General features: G+C 37.3%; 1 protein-coding gene across 2 annotated transcripts; it reads right to left on the bottom strand.

The window, feature by feature from the left end:
- Window positions 1-5,625: 5,625 nt before the first annotated feature.
- On the bottom strand, window positions 5,626-6,708 carry LOC6632416 (rRNA 2'-O-methyltransferase fibrillarin). 2 transcript variants are annotated; one of them, XM_002056176.4, is made up of 2 exons: window positions 6,448-6,590; window positions 5,626-6,392 (listed from the first exon to the last, which is right to left on the bottom strand). In XM_002056176.4, exon 2 carries the CDS (start codon window positions 6,370-6,372, stop codon window positions 5,785-5,787), a length of 588 nt encoding a protein of 195 aa, XP_002056212.2. In that variant the 5' UTR covers window positions 6,373-6,392; window positions 6,448-6,590; the 3' UTR covers window positions 5,626-5,784. The 2 variants fall into 2 exon arrangements, with proteins under 2 accessions (XP_002056212.2, XP_032289668.1); XM_032433777.2 differs by having other exon boundaries at window positions 5,626-6,708.
- Window positions 6,709-20,568: the final 13,860 nt, after the last annotated feature.

Here is a 20,568-nt window from a genome sequence, read left to right as displayed (position 1 = left end):
CTGTGGTTTTTCCTTTAATTGCGACCGCAGTTCTAACCAAATGGCAGCCCATAAAAAACCGGGCCATAAGCCTTACCCACAAAATGGCAAAAACAAAAAAACAAAAACAAAAAAAGGAAAAGACAACAACAAAAAATGCAAACCTAATAAAAATAAAATGTTGGGCGTGGGAGAATTGGGTGGCTAAGCCTTGGCATTGGGTATATGCCCGCTGGCATTGCTGGCACAATTGAAGCGTGTTATTAGCTCTAATTGTTATTAAGCCCTTTTAATTGGGTGTCTGATAAAGTTGCGTCAAAACAAAGTCCAAGGGATTCGGGATTCGGTCCCCTTTGCCTCACACTACAAGGCGACGTTTACCTTAATGGCAAAGGTCTTTTGCCCTTTCTAAACGACTTTTCTTTTCTAGCTCAGGCTTTGCATTTCTCTTCTTTTCTGTTAGCTTTTGGCCCAATAGTATTTTTCACACGGGCAATGCTGCGTATGCGTAATGCGCACATCTTTGCCAGCTGGCGGCGGGACAAGTCGGAGCAGGAGTCGCACCACATTTGTTTTGTTGAGAGCTTTTTTGTTTCAAGAGTCTTGTTAACATGCTTTCAACTTGAGTTTTAATTAATTTTCAATGTATCTGTGTGCACGTGCGCTTACGGTGTGTATGTGTGTGTGTGTGTGTATGTATATGTGTGTGTCTTTGTGAGTCTAACGCATCAGGCCAACTTCTGACCTATGCGCACTGCCTGTCGCAGAATGCGTATCCCACGCCTGCTTATCCTCTTGCAATTACTTAGAGCTATCTTATGTCTGGTTAAAATGTTACCACAACACTTCCACAACAAGTTGATACATTTAAGTAGCTTGTTATGTGGGATATTTTCTTCAAATTAGAAATGAGTAAAAAATGGGCTGTTGTACAAATGCTTATTATTAGGCAGATGATTCGTTTAGGATTCTATTTTTGATTTGTATATATATGCATTATGTTCATCATAAGTTTGTCTGTTTTAAGATGTTCTAATGGTCAACTTTATTTCCAAATCCAATCTAACAGTCTTTGTAACTCAATGTAAATATAGTTTCCAGTTGAAACACACGAAATGATTTGATTTTCTTCGTGTCTATCTGCCAGGCATTGCGTTTTTCCAGTCTGCAGACTTATGTCAATTCGATGGAAGATAACAAATCGATATAAAATCGATTAAGCAAGCGGGTTTCTCAAAAGAAAAAGCACTGGTGTTTTTTTTTCATTGAATCCAACAAAATATGTTGTTTGGTTAGTAGTACTATGACATGGTTGCACAAATAATATTGCAATAAATATAGCTGGTCGGATAAAATATCTCCCACCATTTCCCATTCCTATTCTAGCCTTAGCTCCTTCTTTTTATTTAATATATTTTGAAAAAAAATATAGTTAAGAAGAGTTAGAATTTGTTTTTTTTTTTAAACCAACTCTTCACTTACACTTATTTATTTACCCTTTTTTAATAACATAACATCACCCTTTTCATTTGTTCTCTTTTTAACTAACTTATTATTTAATTTAAAATATTATATATTTTAATATATTTCATTCATATACATATATTATTATATATATATAGCCGACCTATAAGCAGGCAAAAACTACCCTAGCTGGAGGGGATAAAAAACTTTATGTTAAAAAAAAAGATAATTTGACAGGTAGAAAAAACAGAAAATTTTAGCATTTCAGAAGCACAATAAAGCTTTTGACATCTAAGTACAGGGAATGTAGCTTTATTATTTAAATTATTTTTATTTAATATAAACCAAGTGCTTATCTAACCAACTAATCGATAAACACATATTTAAAATATAACTAATGCCGAGATACTTATCTGTAAGCTGTTTGCATTTGCTTATTGTACGCCCTAATTTGTGTTTGTGGTCAGACGCACGTTCCTTCTGTCTTCTATAAGACCCCCCAGTCGACAGTTGGGCCTAAGAAAAATGATGCACAATAAATATCGCGCTCGATAATCCCAGTTAAAAGCACAAACATTTGTTTGGATTTCCTACAGCATTTTCAAACAAACGTTTTCTATAAACTTTACTTGATTTCGTTTTTTGTTAGTGCATTTTTTTTTTTTTATTTGGTATTTGTGGTATTCGAAGTGGTTTGGACGGCTTGCCGCCTGCTGGTTAATGGCCATCGATTGCTTGGCTAAAACGAATGGCAGGCCATTAGTTATGGTGCTGCCAAAGGGCTTATTAATATGCGCTGTGTGCAAGGTGACAGACAGTTGTCAGGGACATGGATTGCGTAAAGATGGCAAGGGGCGATGGGAGCTTAGAAGTATTGCCAACATTTTAGCGTAATCTGCTGGCCAAATTGTTGGCAACTCGCAGGTGCTCCATAAACGTCATCAGGCGGTGCCTGCTGCGGTTGCGGACATGTAGTTGTCATCAATGCAAATACAACACAGCCCAACAGCAGAGCTGTGAGTACACACACTTGTCAGCATCGTCGTCATCCTCACATGATTGATCAAGTGCGTGCGTGCCAGAGACAGCATCAAGGAGCAGCAGCAGCAGCAACAGCAGCAGCAGCAGGAGCAGCTGAAGCACAGCGAGTTCCATTGCCGGCCATTTTTCTGACATTTAGTTGACAGAGCAAAAATTTTGTTTGCTCGTAATGCGCCCTCGACATGGTCGAGCATGGCCATCGACAGCGACATTTACATTGATTCTCGGTGTGTGTGCGAGTGCGTGAATTTGTGTGTTTGTATGTGTGTGTGTGTGCAGTCCGTGTAAGTGCTTAAAAAGCATTTCACGCCGTGCACCATGCGCTGGCGAAGTAGAGAACACTCAAAGCTTATTTGACATTTATCAGTGCAGCTGGATTACTACGATTTCCCGCTTGCCCCCAAATACCCTATCCATCAGCAATCTCTGCCCAGCTTTGTCATTGATGGAACTGTTTAAAGCATGCTGCACGCATTTCTGCGTCCAACGTGCGAGCGCACAAAATTGTAATGAAAAGTGTCAGCCAGTGGCTCAGGATATGTGATAATCCAATTGGCCGGGGCCAACCGCACAGAGCGGCTGAGTGCCCTGTCTAATGCAATTCGTGATTCAGCATAAAATTCAGCCAGCACATGCCACGCCCACAATTTATTGGCATGCCCCCTTTTAGTGCTTATCGTTGCTGGCTGTCCTACCGTCCGTCTGACTGCCTGGCTGGCTGGCTGGCTGCCTATTTGGAGCTGGGCCCGTCGCACTATCAAACGGGCGGATAGGCCAATTGCCAATTGTCAGATACAATTTATTCTTCCCTTAGATGTTGCCCCAAACCCAAGCGTGCCACACCAGCCACACCAGCCATGGCCGCCACGGCTGCACTAAATGCGAATTGAAAATAAAATATTACACCGAGATTGCAGCGGCAGAGTGCGAAAAAAGCGCTCCGCAAAGAACCAACAATGAAATCCAGCACCGCCTTCTATCCCCTGCACCTACCGCAGCTGCCTCGCATCCTGGCTGGGGCTTCGTTTGGAATTGCGGAGACAAACAAACATCCAATGCAGCAAACAGCAACACGATTACGCCGCCGGCCATGCGATGGCAGGGATGAAGGCATCAGAGCGGGATAGGGCGATAGGGCAGGGGTAGTTGGATGCCGCGGGTGGGGCTGGGAACAGCCAAACGAATTCTGCAAAGCCAGAACGACGCCCGCAACGGTGACGATCATCAAGCGCAAAAGGAATCGTAAAACAAAAGCGACAGATAGTTTGCAGCATGCCATAAAATCAACAACAACAACAATGCCAAACATCGTCGCAGCAGCAGTTGGGGGCAACTCCAAATCGATTGTGTGAACTTTTTTGGTGGCGTTAAGTGTGGGCTGCCCGTGGGTAAGCCGGGCGAACGGAGCTTCCACTGCTGCTGTCCTCCTCCTGGTCCTCGTCCTCGTTCTGCTCCTGATAGCGTTTACGCAGACACACTTCGGCGGCGGTGCCAACGAAGGCAACGTCATCAATGCCTGCTCTGTGTTTTAGGGCAACTGTATTAGGCTGGTGCCTAAAATGAGCAAACTTTTATTTGCCAAGTTTCATTCAACAAGAAAGTAGGAAGAAAGCACATGCCAACAAAAAATTTACACACTGTCCATATAAAATTACATTAACAGCGTTCAGTTACGTTTCTTAACAGTATCACTGACCGGGCACATAAAGACCGGAATAGCCTGTCAAAATGTATATATTTAATTAAATTAATAAAAAACCAATAAATGACTATTTTCACATTACTAAAAATAATTTGTATGAGATTTACAATATTTTAATTTCTCAAGACGAGCACGTGAATTGTGTCACGCGCCCATCTCAAGCACGTCCTACTTACTGCCTGCATCAGGTAACCCTTTTTGGCAACAGCCTATCGCACTCTGCGATGCACTGTAACAGCTGCATGCAACCGGGTGCAGTGGAGTCCTCCGCTGAGACACCTTGAGGCGCTGTTGGCAAACTGCAGAAATCACATAAACGTGAATGTCGTCGACTGCGACTGCGAGCAGCCATTGCTTTTGCCCGCATTTGCACTATCAAAAAACACATACATAGCATAAGTGGGCGATGGGCGTGCCACACAGCGGAGGCGGTGCGGTGCGGCGCGGCAAGAGCTGTCAAGCGTTAGACAACCCACATGCGGCAGCGGCAAATGCAACGTAAAAATGCATAAATCCATGGGATTTAAAGATTTTTTGTCGGAATTTGTGATTTTTCGCATTCGTTTTTATTTTTCACGTTCCGTTCGCCTTCAGCTGTATGTTATACCCAGAACCCAAAAAATCGGTAAGAAGGGAATTTTGTTTTTGTACAGACGAAAGAAAATTTCACAGACAAAAGGAACTATCCCCGATCTTTTCACTATTCACCGTGTCCAACTGTGCTTCTGTATAAACGAGCTGTTCGCGGATATTATGAAAGCTAGGCACTTTATATTTGATACATTTACTTGCTAAAACCTATAAGGTTATTTTCTTTTCGTTTTACATTTCCTATTTTCCAAATATCTCAAATTAAAGATTTTCAACATATTTTTGTAGATACAAGAAACTTGGCACGTCGTAGGCTTACTTATTAGATTAAGAATATTTGACTTCTATGATATTTTTCCACAATTTCCCGGAAATTGTAAATTAAATAATTCGTAATGGTAGCCAAATTTAGCAGCGAAATTTTTTACTTTAAACACCGAAGTCAATCAAGAATACATTCCCAGTGCAGGCTATTTTCTAGTCAGGCAATCCCGAGTAGAGCAATCTGTATAAGTTTTTGTGTTTTTTTGTCATTTCACAGAACCCCATGAAGAGTGGGCGTGAGCGTGACTGGATTTACGCGCTGTCCTTTTGCAAGTATGTGCGCTTGTGAGTGGATACGAACCACACCGCCTCCCGCCCCATCCCTCGCGTTTCCTGTTTAACACCCGCAATCAGCAAGCGCTACAAATTTCATATGACATTTTAAGTTGTTTTGCATTGCGCTCGCCCACAGTCCACACACACGCCCGCCGCCCACACGTTGGGTCCTGCGACTACATTTGATTTGCTTTCAACGGCAAATCTGCAAAATCTGCAAATCCACGACAGCGCGCTTTGTGCATTTTGACTTTGGGGCACAACATTTCGTTGCATTGTTTCAAAATTTTATTTTATACGAATCGGTCTCAAAGGGTATCTGTAGCCCGAGGCAAACTCTTGAAGAAATTTTTCAGTGAAATATATAAAATAAAATGTTTCCATTTCTAGACCAAAATACATTCATCCTATTCGATCAACGGCTCGTGTATGGTTGGATTATATATGCCCACCGCCATTACCTGGCCATGCACAAAGGGCAGCAGTGAGATCTGGTCGAGAATTTCCAGCTGCTCGGCATGCAGGCGATTTACTGCGTTAACGCAGTCCTGTTGCGCACCGGGTAGCATTATGGCAAAATGTCCACCAGGTCGGAGGTAGTGTCGCGCGTGCAAGATCAGCAGGCGGAGCTGCTCATGATGCAGCGTGTCACAGAAGAGAAAGTCAACACTGTCCACTACGATCCGGCGATATTTGTATGGCAATGTGACGTCCTCGGTGATAGCCACCACATTGTGCCGCCGCTTGGCTAGTTCCAGAAGCTCGCTGTTAGCCCAGGGACTTGTTTCGACTGCATACACAATGCCCACCTCGCCCACAATGTCCGCTAAATGCGAGACCGAGCAACCAGACGCAGCACCCAGATACATCACCTTGGTACCTTCAAATATCTGAATATATTCGATTCCCTTCAGTAAGGCGGCTGCCAGCTTGGATTGATAGGGTGACCAGGCTCGAAACTTGCAGCAGTCTCCATTGTAGTCCGCCAAGAACATCTCCTCGCCATAGTCATCATCTGTGGATGCAGAGCAGCGCGTAACCAATTGAAGCAAATCCTCCTTGCCACGTACCAAGTAGGCGCCGCTAAACTCCTGCGGCTCAATGCTGATATCCGACTTAATGCCAAGTCCAACCGTGCTAGAGAAACTATTATCACTGCCATAATCACTGCCCTCGTTGCTGTCCACTTCGCCAGCATCGCTTAACTTGCTCCAGCCACGCCCATTGGCTTGACCACGCCCACGACATTTACGATTGGAAGCCGCTAGCTTTTCCATATTTTTATAAAATATGTGTATCAGTCAGCTCGAGTATACATATAAATTTGACAGTTAACGAGAATACACATAGATATAGATATAGATATAGATATAGATATAGATATAGATATAGAATAGATATAGATATAGATATAGATATAGATATAGATATAGATATAGATATAGATATAGATATAGATATAGATATAGATATAGATATAGCTATCGATATAGATATAGATCTCGATATAGATATGATATAGATATAGATATAGATATAGATATAGATATAGATATAGATATAGATATAGATATAAGATATAGATATAGTATAGATATAGATATAGATATAGATATAGATATAGATATAGATATAGATATAGATATAGATATAGATTAGATATAGATATAGATATAGATATAGATATAGATATAGATATAGATATAGATATAGATATAGATATAGATATAGATATAGATATAGATATAGATATAGATATAGATATAGATTAGATATAGATATAGATTAGATATAGATATAGATATAGATAGATAGATATAGATATAGATATAGATAGATATAGATATAGATATAGATATAGATATAGATATAGATATAGATATAGATATAGAATAGATATAGATATAGATATAGATATCGATATAGATAGATATAGATATAGATATAGATATAGATATAGATATAGATAGATATAGATATAGATATAGATATAGATATAGATAGATATAGATATAGATAGATATAGATATATATATAGATATAGATATAGATATAGATATAGATATAGATATAGATATAGATATAGATATAGATATAGATATAGATATAGATATAGATATAGATATAGATATAGATATAGATATAGATATAGATATAGATATAGATATAGATATAGATATAGATATAGATATAGATATAGATATAGATATAGATATAGATATAGATATAGATATAGATATAGATATAGATATAGATATAGATATAGATATAGATATAGATATAGATATAGATATAGATATAGATATAGATATAGATATAGATATAGATATAGATATAGATATAGATATAGATATAGATATAGATATAGATATAGATATAGATATAGATATAGATATAGATATAGATATAGATATAGATATAGATATAGATATAGATATAGATATAGATATAGATATAGATATAGATATAGATATAGATATAGATATAGATATAGATATAGATATAGATATAGATATAGATATAGATATAGATATAGATATAGATATAGATATAGATATAGATATAGATATAGATATCGATATAGATATAGATCTAGATATAGATATAGATATAGATATAGATATAGATATAGATATAGATATAGATATAGATATAGATATAGATATAGATATAGATATAGATATAGATATAGATATAGATATAGATATAGATATAGATATAGATATAGATATAGATATATTTTATTCTGTGCGCTTAAAGTTTTTTATTTAAATGATTCCATCTAAAGCCCCTACCTCCGCCACCTTCGTATCTTTTGCAGTCTCGAGATTTTTTTTCACAGTCCTACATTGAATTCGAAATTCAGCTTTACATGAACAACTTTTAAGGCCTTTTCTGTCTGCTCGAAATGCGGAGTTTTAGCTACGTGATTTAATGAGCTGTTGATTTGCCAAATGCGCGTGAGTCAATTTACAGCGGGTGGAGGCGCAGCTATAGCCTGAGACAGAGACAGAGCTGCGAACATAGAGAGAGGGATACAGTTACAGGCAGTGCATATATTTACTGCCAGTAAACAGGACAGCAAAGGAGGCAGCTAACTCATATTTGGCTTTTATGCAACGCGTTTGCAACAATTTCGCCAGCGCCGGACGAGGGCACAAAAATTATTTAACATGTAAATCAAGGCGATTCTAACAGAGCACAGCGCAAACTTTTTTAATTTCAAAGCAAATAGCATTGTAGGCGGCTGGAGTGGGTGGATGAAATGGGAGAGGTGGGAGTGGAGTCAGGTCGGCTGGCCAGATGGGCGTGGTTTGGTTGCTGCTCTGACTCTGACATTGCCGAACGCGTGTTGATTATAGTCACGTACTTGTCAACGCCCTTTGCAGCGCCCAGCTTTAGCGTCTAGAAGTAATTATGTATGTGTGTGTGCGGCATGTGCTCTACTTAAATCTATGTGCACAAAATCCAAGTGAGTGCGTCTGCATGTGCGTGAGCTTGCCGGCAAATATTGACGCTCAACTTTTATTTACGCGCGCTAATGTTCAAGTTTCCAGCTCAAGACAAATATTAAGAATTCTAAATCGCGGCGCTACCTAGCCCCTCGCCACGCCCCATCCCGCCCATTTACTCATTTAACTGACAGTTTACAATTACAAACGCTTATCATGTACCAGAATCATATCATACGGAATAATTTATTATGCCCGACGCTTAATGTAATTCCCAAGCAGCGAAATTGGTGCGGAGCGATGTCCCTGTGTGTATGTGTGTTCATGTGTTTGAGTTAGAATAAAGTGAGTAACATACAAAATGAATATGTGCACACACACACACTCACACACTCTATTTGCTCGGTTTGTTTCATTCATTTAAAGCGCCCATCTGCCAGCGCGCTAAATGTGACTATGTGAGTAGACGGACATACATATACGCACATGTAACACAGTGTTGTTGTGCGTATGTGTGTGTGAATGTGTTGGCTTATGCTCTGCACCCTGGGGTTAATTAAGATTTTGCCACGCATTTGTTTTGGCATTGCGCGAGTGCGCAACTTCCTCGTCACATGTATCTGTATCTGTATCTGTATCTGTATCTGTATCTGTATCTGTATCTGTATCTGTATCTGTATCTGTATCTGTATCTGTATCTGTATCTGTATCTGTATCTGTATCTGTATCTGTATCTGTATCTGTATCTGTATCTGTATCTGTATCTGTATCTGTATCTGTATCTGTATCTGTATCTGTATCTGTATCTGTATCTGTATCTGTATCTGTATCTGTATCTGTATCTGTATCTGTATCTGTATCTGTATCTGTATCTGTATCTGTATCTGTATCTGTATCTGTATCTGTATCTGTATCTGTATCTGTATCTGTATCTGTATCTGTATCTGTATCTGTATCTGTATCTGTATCTGTATCTGTATCTGTATCTGTATCTGTATCTGTATCTGTATCTGTATCTGTATCTGTATCTGTATCTGTATCTGTATCTGTATCTGTATCTGTATCTGTATCTGTATCTGTATCTGTATCTGTATCTGTATCTGTATCTGTATCTGTATCTGTATCTGTATCTGTATCTGTATCTGTATCTGTATCTGTATCTGTATCTGTATCTGTATCTGTATCTGTATCTGTATCTGTATCTGTATCTGTATCTGTATCTGTATCTGTATCTGTATCTGTATCTGTATCTGTATCTGTATCTGTATCTGTATCTGTATCTGTATCTGTATCTGTATCTGTATCTGTATCTGTATCTGTATCTGTATCTGTATCTGTATCTGTATCTGTATCTGTATCTGTATCTGTATCTGTATCTGTATCTGTATCTGTATCTGTATCTGTATCTGTATCTGTATCTGTATCTGTATCTGTATCTGTATCTGTATCTGTATCTGTATCTGTATCTGTATCTGTATCTGTATCTGTATCTGTATCTGTATCTGTATCTGTATCTGTATCTGTATCTGTATCTGTATCTGTATCTGTATCTGTATCTGTATCTGTATCTGTATCTGTATCTGTATCTGTATCTGTATCTGTATCTGTATCTGTATCTGTATCTGTATCTGTATCTGTATCTGTATCTGTATCTGTATCTGTATCTGTATCTGTATCTGTATCTGTATCTGTATCTGTATCTGTATCTGTATCTGTATCTGTATCTGTATCTGTATCTGTATCTGTATCTGTATCTGTATCTGTATCTGTATCTGTATCTGTATCTGTATCTGTATCTGTATCTGTATCTGTATCTGTATCTGTATCTGTATCTGTATCTGTATCTGTATCTGTATCTGTATCTGTATCTGTATCTGTATCTGTATCTGTATCTGTATCTGTATCTGTATCTGTATCTGTATCTGTATCTGTATCTGTATCTGTATCTGTATCTGTATCTGTATCTGTATCTGTATCTGTATCTGTATCTGTATCTGTATCTGTATCTGTATCTGTATCTGTATCTGTATCTGTATCTGTATCTGTATCTGTATCTGTATCTGTATCTGTATCTGTATCTGTATCTGTATCTGTATCTGTATCTGTATCTGTATCTGTATCTGTATCTGTATCTGTATCTGTATCTGTATCTGTATCTGTATCTGTATCTGTATCTGTATCTGTATCTGTATCTGTATCTGTATCTGTATCTGTATCTGTATCTGTATCTGTATCTGTATCTGTATCTGTATCTGTATCTGTATCTGTATCTGTATCTGATCTGTATCTGTATCTGTATCTGTATCTGTATCTGTATCTGTATCTGTATCTGTATCTGTATCTGTATCTATCTGTATCTGTATCTGTATCTGTATCTGTATCTGTATCTGTATCTGTATCTGTATCTGTATCTGTATCTGTATCTGTATCTGTATCTGTATCTGTATCTGTATCTGTATCTGTATCTGTATCTGTATCTGTATCTGTATCTGTATCTGTATCTGTATCTGTATCTGTATCTGTATCTGTATCTGTATCTGTATCTGTATCTGTATCTGTATCTGTATCTGTATCTGTATCTGTATCTGTATCTGTATCTGTATCTGTATCTGTATCTGTATCTGTATCTGTATCTGTATCTGTATCTGTATCTGTATCTGTATCTGTATCTGTATCTGTATCTGTATCTGTATCTTATCTGTATCTGTATCTGTATCTGTATCTGTATCTGTATCTGTATCTGTATCTGTATCTGTATCTGTATCTGTATCTGTATCTGTATCTGTATCTGTATCTGTATCTGTATCTGTATCTGTATCTGTATCTGTATCTGTATCTGTATCTGTATCTGTATCTGTATCTGTATCTGTATCTGTATCTGTATCTGTATCTGTATCTGTATCTGTATCTGTATCTGTATCTGTATCTGTATCTGTATCTGTATCTGTATCTGTATCTGTATCTGTATCTGTATCTGTATCTGTATCTGTATCTGTATCTGTATCTGTATCTGTATCTGTATCTGTATCTGTATCTGTATCTGTATCTGTATCTGTATCTGTATCTGTATCTGTATCTGTATCTGTATCTGTATCTGTATCTGTATCTGTATCTGTATCTGTATCTGTATCTGTATCTGTATCTGTATCTGTATCTGTATCTGTATCTGTATCTGTATCCGTATCAGTATTTCTATCTCTATTTGTATCTATATATGTTACTGTATTTGAATCTATATTTGGGTCGCATTTGGGAACATTTCCTCAACCCAGCAAAACGAAAAAGTTTTAATTAGGTAATCCCTAATTTAATGAAAGTTGTTGTGTGTAATTAAATGGCAAAACTTATATTTATTCAAAATTGAGGATTATGATAAATGTAGCAAAAATACCAAGTAGCAGCAAAAAACTATACAAAAAAACACTTAATAAAAATATTTATCTTAAAATATTTTAGAAATTTTATTCTACTTCACTTAGCATGCCACAAAGGCACGACCAAATCGATGTGTTTAAAATATTTTAACTGCCTTAAATTAATAATAATTAGAAGCATTCACTAATTATTCACATAAATTAATGGAAGCTCAAATTGATTTCAGTTGCAATAAATAATTAAGGTAAACGGAAAACTGCTACTCAATAAAGAAGTATATCTATTTATTATTAAATATTATAGTTGACGTCCTCTGCCAGCAAGAGTCCTTGTGGCTGGCCATCACAATTAATAAACACCTGTGCATATTGAATTGTTGAGCTAAGCAGCTGCTGCTGTTTCTCCTTGAGCAAATAAATGTGCATACAAATACCGCACATAATTTAACAAAGTGAACTACTTGCTCGGCCGGGCAACCACTACAACAACTAGAACAACAACAATAACAAAAATAATAATAATAACCTCGTTGGCTGCAGCTATAGCAAAAAAAATATTCGACTTTATATTGTGTTTGCGGTTTTCTTTTGGCGCTCTCGCAATGTACATAAAACTTTTTCGAGGCACTACAATGCTTAATGCACTCCCTGACATTGGCTGGTACTCTGGGTGCTCCTAGTACTCTCCTGTTACTCCTGGTACTCTGCCAGAGCCTCAAACCATTGCCGAAACAACCAAATGAAACTCAAGTGCATGTAGCGATGGCCAAGTGGCACGAAATACAAAAAAAAAAAAAAAACTGAAGTGAAACACAGGCAACGCAAAAAAAAAATAAAAAAAAAAAACACACAAAATATAAGCAAAAACAACAATAAAATACAAGCGAGTGAGGCGCGCGCTCAAATTTTTAATAAACTCGCCCATTGTGCCGGTGCCCGGCCGCCCTTTTGTTGCACGCCTACGGGTCGTAGCGGCAGCCTGGTACCTAATAGAGCTGAGCGCGTGTTGTGTGCCTATTCGTGATACGCACAAAGCACGATATCTTTGTGTTAAAAAATCGAATTTAAAGCGTGCTGAAATAATAGATTTTTATGCATACTCATTAAAGGAACGCAAGCACGTTACTTATTAAATAAATAAACAACAATAATATACATAAAATATATTACATTGCTTATTGTTTCTAAAAAAAATTTAAAACATTAAATTAAATATAATGTTTAAATTAAATTTAATTTAATGTTTCAAATAATTTCTTATAATTATTAAATAAATATAATTAATTATAATTAAATTAAATGATACCAATATTTTTTTAATATTCCAGCTTTTAAGATGTTGTCAATGTTGTTTGTCATTCGCTTAACGTCAATAAAAGCTTTCAAAAAAGTTTTTTGTACGAATTTTCGCTGGATCTTAAAATGGTTAATTGTTTCCTTATTGTAATAAAATAAAAATAGTTTTTTATATTAAAAAATGTTTTCAAAGCCAAGTTCATATAGCCAAATACTGAAATGTACTTTCGTGCTCGTGCTCATCCATGTCTTGTTAAGAAAGAAACACGATACGCGCCCGTCGCTGTCCACTCGTGATCGCTGCTGCTGTGTTTATTTATGAGCATTTGCTTGGAAATGTTGCAAATGGAAACTTTAGACCGTTTGCTTGCCAAGTAGTGGCCGCAACTCTCGGTCCGTCTGTCGCTTGTCCTCTGCATAATGAGCCGCAGCCAACAAAGTTAAGCGGCCAAAGTCGCGGGAAGTTCATAAAATCGACCAAAAAATAACTACAAAAATATCAAGAAGAATGCCAAAAGTCGTGAAAAACGCAACTTGCAGGTTGAGCTTAGAAATTTAAGCAACTTGCCACACATGAGCTGCAACCTTGCTGCAGATACATTAACCCTCTGGGAAACAAAATGGCACCCGCGCCAACACACACACACGCTCACACACAGACTTCAAACTCGTGCCTGGCCCAACAACAAAAGGTGTAGCATACTTATTTGCGCTCGCTCCAGCCAGCGCTGAGCATTTGGGCCAGCACGTTCGACGTGTCCCAAAATGTAAGGCTGCCATCCTAGAAAAATACATTTTTAAAATACTTGCGCACATTCTCGCAAATGGCAACAAACGGTGCCAAGTTTAGCAGCTTCGCGGCGCTAGGCCCCGTAAAATGCAAAAAACTCAAGAGTTTGTCGTTGTTGGTGTTGTTGCGGCTGCTGCTGTTGCTGTTGCTAATGCAATTGTTGTTGCTCGCTGGCTTTTGGCATAACATTTTTAGCATATTTGTTGCAGTCAAAACACGTGTCACGTGTGAGTGTGCAAGTGTGTGTGTATGCCATTAGTTGCTTTAGTCATGCACCCGTCGCAAAACGGAAAAAAACTCACGTGTCGCGTTTGCAGCTTGCCAACAACTTGGGCGCAAAATCGCACACACACACACACACTCAGATACACACAAGAAATTGCAGTTTCGAGAGAATAAGTGCAATTCTTGCGGCTATTTATTCTGCATCTCATCGCATTTAACATAGACATTCTTGGCCAAATTTTAATCAATTTTTAAATAGTTCAATTCACATATCTGGTCAACACACTCATACACACACCTTTGACAAACGACAAATGTAAGGGCTTAAATTTACTTTTGACAAAAATAAATGCTTGCTGAAACAAACGTAAATAAAAATGGAGCAGAAATGAGGCAGATTTCAGTTTGAGAAACTACATATTCTACACATTTTTATTCGACTTTTGGTATTTTTACCTAAAATACCACAACTTGTTCGTTTATTCACAGATATTAAAAGCGAAGGCTTGCATCTAATATAGTTTTTTGAATCAGGAATCATCGGAATATGGTAAAAATTATTTTGAAATGAAAAGTTTTGTATTGACAAATTCAATAACTCTTCAACTGTAGTTTAAAAGCCATTTAATTGAAAAATGATGCACACGCTATATTGCGATACATAAAGTAACCTTACTGCAAAGTAATGTAAAATATTGCTTTTTTAATTTCAGTTATTCAAATTCGTGCTGGAATATCTCTAAATATTTAAAATTTGAATGTTGACTTTCTTGGTCGGCAAACTGGCCGTCAGCTAGATGACTAGATTTATACTGGAGTATACTGTAATATTTTGTAATGTGCATTAAATATATCAATTGCAACGTGGCAATGCTAACCAAGCTGAACTTGCCTCATCTGGCAATGCCGCAAATAAATGTACGATTAAAATTATCAAATTCTTCGCCTAATACTATATATCCCTTTATAAAAATTAAACTGCAACAGATTTCAAGCCATTGTCAAAAATGCAATACAATATAAATAAATGTATTTATCTGGTGTTTATTAATTACGGCAACTGTAGGCAAAGCTTTTAATGAAATTATGCCCCAAACATAGTGAACACCCGTGAGGTCACTCGTAATCCTTTTGGCTGTAGAAAAAAAAGGAATTGCATTTAATTGAATAATATGATTAAATATTTGCATTTAATTCCCTGTCACGGTCCCATGAACAGAATGCAGCAATTTAACCAAAAACGAAAAAATAGTTGTATTAATTATTCGGAAATTAACATCAGCTTAAATCAGGGCAACAGACTAGCCTGGCCTGATGCTATTCGCGGCCTCATTAAGCAACTTTAATCTTTATTGATTTCCAGCAAAATTAATTTGGATTCATTTATTTTGTTAGCGTCAAGGAAAGACGCAATTTTTAGAAGAAAATTGTGCGATAAACAATTGTGGTAGTCACGACTTACACTAAGAAAAGAAACGGGACGAAATATGCCAACTGGTTCAAAAAACTGCTTATTGCAATAAAAGTTGCATGTTTACAGAAATTGACAATTGTTGATTCATTTTGATGGACAAGTAAATTAGATTAATTATTCTATATCTGAAGTCTTCTAGAAACTTTTCGTTTGCAATGGATTTTATAGAATTTATCTTCAATACAATTGAAAACAAGACGGATAATAAAATACTTTTATACTCTTTTGAACGAATATTCCCATGGGAGGAGTAATCCGATTGGACATATCCAAGTTGTATGTCTATCTTGATAGATTAATAAGTTGTCTGTGCAAAATCTGATTTTTGGACCAATTCTTTTTATAAATATGTCTAATATATGTTTTTCACACAAAAAGAAAACTTTTCCTCGATCATTCCAATGAAGGCTTCGTAATTTATATATATCCGGGATAACGCCAGCTCTAAGTCGAAGCAAAACAAAAGCCTCTACACGAATATAAAAAGGATATTCCGTTTAAGGTAATATGGTCTTGGTGGCGACCTGACATAGCCAGAAAAAGCCGCTACGAAGCATTGAAATCAACTCAGACATTAAGGTCGGGGCTGGTGGAAGGTGATGGCACATAGGAAGCAGGTTGCAACTGTTGTCTAGTTGCTGCCATTGTAATGGCAAATACTCGTTTGCCTGGCTGGCAGCTCCATCTGCGTCCCTGTGAGTGACTGATAAACCAGTTGCGATTTGCTGCTCACCTTTGTCTGCCTCTGGACAACAAATGAAAACTGCAACTGAGTTTGCAGTGTACTAATTTTATTTCTATTTCCATGTTCTTTTTGTTGTTTCCTGTATTTTTTTAGTTCTTTCTACCCAATTTTTGATAAGCGGCTTGGCAGTTGTATATCTTTTCTTGCAACCTCAGCCGAAAAATACATTTCCGCTTGTTGCATTGCGTTCTATTCACTTGCCTGCCTGCCTGAGCTGTCTGAACTGCGCCTGAAGATGGGCATGGGGCTAATAGGATTTGCAGCGACGCCAACAACAACAACAACACGGAAATAAGAATGACAACCAAAGTCTTGGGATTTCGGAATTGCATACTTGCCTGCACAAGGCCGTTGCCGACTGCGGCTCTGCCACTTAATGTGACATGTTCTTATTATTTCTTTTACAGAAACTTGCAGATTGCAAAAGATAAACAAAATAGATCAATAATTCAGGACATTTCAAGCACGCATTATTCTATTTAGGAACAAAATAAAATTAGACCTATTTTCAAAACGAAAACTTATAAATACGTGTGCCAGAAATTTTAAAAAATTCCACCCGTTTTTTGTTTATCGCATATTCAAAACCACCGCTTTAGACGGGAAAATACGGGTCAAAGGTTGAACGAACCAAAGTTTTTTATTTGGCGGTAAGATTTTTATCACAAGACACACATAATCAACATACATACAACCGATGTCTCAAATAACTTTCACCAATTTCACGAGATTTTTGTACACATTTTTTAGCTTCCACCTCCATTACATTATATAACTACTGTGAAATTTCAGCTTCCTATCTAGCTTCCTATACATTAAATTGTATGTCCTGACTGACTGGCAGAATTACTTACTTATTAATTGACTGACAGCCCATACCGTAAAAACTAGGCTTTTTGTTCATGGTTGTCCACTTGATCACTTTGGCATCCAAATTTGGCAAAACTATTCTTGGTTACAAAATTTAAGCTGAAATATCCTATATAGTTGAAATCTCCCACTCAATACTTCAATTCTCATCCGATTTTCACGAGGTTTGGCTCTTTGTCCAGTTTATTTTATACGTATCATTGGCAAGGCCAGGGAATGCCCGCAGTAAACACATATATATTTGTAATTAAGTACTCACCTGTAAATTCACACTCATGATTCTTTTATAGTCAAATATCACAAGGCGAGCGTCGAACTTTTGTATGGACTGAATACCACTGAAAACAAAAAGAAAGCAGAAAGTTAGCATAAAAGGGAAACTTGCTTTCTAAACCTTACTTGAATAAGTGAGAATCTTGTAATAGAGCATATGCGTTTCTTTTCAGTTCTGCTCAATATATATTGATATATAAATATATTGATGCTTATTTTGATATATAAATATATTGCTACTTATTTTGATATATTGATATATTGATATATTGTAATATTGATATATTGATATATTAAATATAAATATATTGATATATTGATATATTTTTGATATGTTGATATACCGACTTATTAATATTTTGCTATTTTCATATAGAGATGATAGATTGCTGTTATGACTCATTTATGTCTAGCTGATATTAATTCGTATAAATATGCATATATATCGTGATTAAAAGGAATGTAATGATGAAAATGCTTCATAATCTATAATATCGTTATTCTCAATAACAGTTCTAAAAACTTGTAAAAGAAACTCGACTGATAAACTTGGCGGCAGTGTTAAAACTCTCCACTCGCTGTTAGTACTAACAGTAACAGTAACACTATGTTTGTTTACAGAGCCACAAAGCGACAAACGGCAGTAACTGCTGATAGCGGCGCTCTTAAGGGAAGTACACAACACACAACCAAGGCGCGCCCAAAAACAGACGACGCTCTCTCTTCGAAGCACTCCCACGATGCTCGTGCAACGCCAGCAGCCGAAGACGAGCCGAAAACGAAGCCAAAAGAGAAGCGGCAGCCGCCTCGCAGCATCTCTGTGTGCCGACCGGCATCAATGAGCTGCCATTTGACGCTCTTTGGACGTCAGCGTCGGCGTCAGCGCCAGCGGCCACACACGAACACCGCAAAGGAATCCAGGACAGGGATTTTACATATCGGCGACTTGGCTTGCTGACGTCGCTGCCGCAGCAGCCGCATCAAAAGTTGCCAGCCGGCCGTGGCCAAAGCCGTGGCGCGTCAGTTAGACGGCAACTGTTGTGTGACACGGTATGTGCGTGCGTTCGTACGTGCGTGCGGTGCGGGCGGGTGGCAATAAAAGCGACGAAAACGCGTAAAAGGCAAATAACAAAAAAATAACAAACGATTTACAAGCATGTGTGTGCATGTATGTGTGCGAGTGTGTGTGTGTGTGTGTGGAAAATTATGCATTTATGCAAATGCAGGCGCAGAAAAAAAAACACAACAGCCGACTGTTGCGCAAGGCGTATAAATAAATATTTCAAAAGGCCAACAAACTGTGCCATGAACTGAGAGTGGCTTTAAGAGGCTGTGTGTGTGACTGTGTGTGTGTGTGTGTGTGTGTGTGTGTGTGTCACTTGCGCCAGTCAATGAAATGTTTGTTAATTATTTAAATGCCTGTGCATTACAAAGACATTAAGTAATTAACTTAGATTCGAGCATAGCTGTTAAGGTGTGTGTATGTGTGTGTCTGTGTGTCTGTGTAAGTGTATGTGTGCTTTGCTCTTGTCGCTTAGCGTTGCGCTCAAGTACATAAGCATCAGATCTGTGGCCGGCACACGTTGCGTATGCTCAATTTTTCACCAACAACATGCATATATAAATAGATATATGTGCGTGTATTTGTATGTATTTATGTAAATTTATATGTAACAAATGTGCTTTATTCGGCTCATTTAACTGTCAAATGTTTGTTTGTCATTGAGCACCTGTCAATTTGCATTTGACCTGATTTCGAATTAAGTGGCGGGAGGGACAGAAAATATTAATAAATTAAATTAACATTGTTTAAACAGACAGTTTAATACAGGCTGAATCTCGATTATTAATTGCAACATCCTTTTCATACCCAGTGTAAAATAAGGGTAAATTGTTTTGTTAAAATGTTTGCAACAGGCAAATTAATACGTCTCCGATCGCTGAATCGATCTAGCAATGTCCTTCTAATTTTCTGTGAGAACATGTCGTACTCCAAATAATTTAAAGATAAGGTTTTTATCTCCAATAGCATTTTCATAATATTAAAGTAATCGCTTCCAGTTTTTTATACATAGCTCGAAGATTATAAGAGCTTGTTACCCCAAACTTAATTTGAATTTATTCTTAAGGTATATACAGACTTCGAATCGATTGACCACAAAATTAAATAACAAAAAAAATGATAAAACGTGTTTACATCCATTTGTTGAACATATTTTAACATATTTTATTTATAACTCGACACAAAGTTAAAGTCATGAAAATATATGAATTCAAAATAAATCTTGTGCGTATATTTATCCCAAAAAATAGTCTTTCAAAACGCAAACAGAACCTAAAAACAAAAAATACCTTAAGCCGGGCAAGGTTGCAAATTAAATTAGCCTAACCTAACAAGGCGCTATCCCCACACCCCTGAATGATATATTTTTAGTAGGTAGTAGAAAAACAAATTAACTAAGAAGCCGGCTCAAGCTGCTCGCTACTGTTATTAAAAATAAAAAATGCTGCCGTGAAACTTTGCCGCGGTAATTTTAATAAACGCGTCAATGAAACCAAAACAATGATGACAGCAACAACAACAACAACAACAACAACACCAACAACAAAAACGGGAGCGGAAACGACAACAACAACCAGCCAAAGTTGTCGACAAGGCAGCTGGCAAAAAGAAGCCACAATTTGATTAGAG

This window comes from Drosophila virilis, chromosome 2, assembly GCF_030788295.1.
Source record: "Drosophila virilis strain 15010-1051.87 chromosome 2, Dvir_AGI_RSII-ME, whole genome shotgun sequence".
In the NCBI taxonomy this organism is placed as follows: domain Eukaryota; kingdom Metazoa; phylum Arthropoda; class Insecta; order Diptera; family Drosophilidae; genus Drosophila; species Drosophila virilis.
The sequence above is the reverse complement of the archived record's forward strand: the minus strand, read 5'-3'. Positions and strand labels throughout refer to the sequence as shown.

What these genes read in the sequence shown, in the direction of transcription:
- LOC6632416 (XM_032433777.2), bottom strand. Translation starts at nt 6,654, where the DNA reads ATGGAAAAGCTAGCGGCTTCCAATCGTAAATGTCGTGGGCGTGGTCAA.